This window comes from Gossypium hirsutum, chromosome D02 (assembly GCF_007990345.1).
Source record: "Gossypium hirsutum isolate 1008001.06 chromosome D02, Gossypium_hirsutum_v2.1, whole genome shotgun sequence".
Taxonomy (NCBI): domain Eukaryota; kingdom Viridiplantae; phylum Streptophyta; class Magnoliopsida; order Malvales; family Malvaceae; genus Gossypium; species Gossypium hirsutum.
This window is the reverse complement of record NC_053438.1, coordinates 68,514,323-68,516,412: the sequence shown is the minus strand read 5'-3', so window position 1 is coordinate 68,516,412 and position 2,090 is coordinate 68,514,323. Positions and strand designations below refer to the sequence as shown.

At 31.4% G+C, this 2,090-nt stretch overlaps 1 protein-coding gene across 1 annotated transcript; it reads left to right on the top strand.

Annotated features, from left to right (window-relative positions):
- The first annotated feature begins 858 nt into the window (after window positions 1–858).
- Window positions 859–1,599, top strand: LOC107908932 (vegetative cell wall protein gp1). Its single transcript, XM_016836238.2, has one exon. The coding sequence runs from the start codon at window positions 910–912 to the stop codon at window positions 1,243–1,245; it is 336 nt and encodes a 111-aa protein (XP_016691727.1). The 5' UTR covers window positions 859–909; the 3' UTR covers window positions 1,246–1,599.
- Window positions 1,600–2,090: the final 491 nt, after the last annotated feature.

The window sequence follows — 2,090 nt, the reverse complement described above, 5'->3', positions numbered from 1 at the left end:
TTTTTGCTTTTTTTTCCGATTTTTTAAATTTATTTCAGGAAAATATAAACTAACTTCTTTTTTTTGCTTTAGGTATAATTAATATTAGATAACCCACAAATTAGATCAAGTAGGAGCTTCATGTCCTAATCCCATTTAATTACTTTTGTTGTATCATTAATTTAGTCCACCTTACATAGTAGCTCTATGGGGCAAATAGTTTAAATGTTAAATTAGTATTTAAATCTAGGATTAGTATTATATCAAATATTTAAGGGTAAATATATATTCTAGTATCTAAGTTTGGGTTCAAGGTTTAAATTAAGTACTTAAACTTGATTTTATAGTTCAAATTGATTTAAATAACTAAGCACTAATTTGAATCAAGAAGTCAAGTTTAAGTACCTAATTAGACTATAAAAACACTTTTGGTAGCAAATTGAACCTTAAAGTCGAGTTCAGTTATCTAATTGAACAAAGAAAATCTTAGATACCAATGTGAACCTTAAAATCAAGTTTAAGTACCAAAGTATACATTTATATAATATTTAAATTTAATCCTCCTAATTTAAATATTTTTTAGTACAATGCAATAAGAGAATTAATTAATAGTTACACACGATAAAGATTATCCACACCAAATATACACTCACCGTATAAAAAACATTAAGAAGTAAAAGATATGCTTCACACAAAATCTGAAAGCATTTAATTTTTTAACTAGCATTAGACAAATGGAAATGGAAAGACTTTTTTTTTTTTTTTTTTGGTGATGAAAGATGGGTGAGAGAAGGTAGTAAGCTAAGTAGGGGAGTAATATCTCAAACAAATAATTAAAAAACTCCTTCAAATGTGGCTATAAATACCCGAAACCAATCCTGCTTTCCTCAACTCAAATCTTCAATCTTTAGTTCATCTCTCCAAAAAAAAATGGCAGCTTCCAACGTTTTCATTTTATTAGCCTGCTTCATTTCCTTGGGTTTTTCAAGCATGGAGGTTAGCCTAGCAACCCGAAATCTTCAGCAAGTGCCACCTCCATTTCCACCAATACCATTGCCACCTCCATTGTCGCCAATACCATTGTCACCAGTACCATTGCTACCTCCATTGTCGCCAATACCATTGCCACCTCCATTTTTACCAGTACCATTGCCATCTGCATATTTACCGGTACCATTGCCACCTCCGATGTCACCACTTCCTTTAATCCCAGAACCACCACCATTTCCTTCAATCCCAGAACTTAGAACTACCACCACTTCGTAAGTTGCCCAACATACTTCCATTGCCTTCAATCCTAGATCTACCATCATTCTCAGCTCAACCCTGCATACCTCCATTGCCTTGAATCCCGAAGCTACCAACAATCCCACCATCTTAGCCTAAGCCTATCACTGTTCTTCCACCACTTCCCAGTAGCAGCTTGCCTTCCATTCCTTTCATGTCTCCACCTCCACCTCCACCTCCATCCAGCCATTGAAGACAGTTTGATTCCTAATTAGTATCACATATATTACTGAGAATGAACTCTGCCATCACATTCTCTATGATGTTATTTCATGAAATAAGAATGTAGCTTCTATTTACATTTTACATATATAATAAAGTGTGGTGTTTTTTAAGTTATTAAATTATTAAAAATATATACATGATTAAATGTTATATATTCATTTATAAAGGTATTCTAATCAATGCTATCAACTCCACCATAGTTATACTTCGAAAACCATATCATAATCACAGTCATGCTTTGCCAATGAGTGATGTGATTATTTTACTCCCAAACTCAATTCAACGCCAAGTTTGAGTTAGTCATATTATTTTATTATACTTGGATTTGAGAGTTATTCAGTATAAATTAATTTGAAATATTTTTCATTAGTTAGTTTAAGTAATTAACACGGTTAATAATTTCAGTTAAAACATTAAAGTGAGCTTTTCTTAAATATATACATTACTATAATTAGTTAGAAGGTGATTCAGTAATGATTTAGTTAGTCCAAATAATTAATGTGATTACTAATTTCAAGTAAAGTGTTGAGGTGATTTTTCCTAAACATACTCGTTCCAACTAAAAAAAATCTATGTTAGTATAATTAGTTAAAAAAGTG

Coding starts and splice junctions, on each gene's coding strand:
- LOC107908932 (XM_016836238.2), top strand. CDS start 910: ATGGCAGCTTCCAACGTTTTCATTTTATTAGCCTGCTTCATTTCCTTG.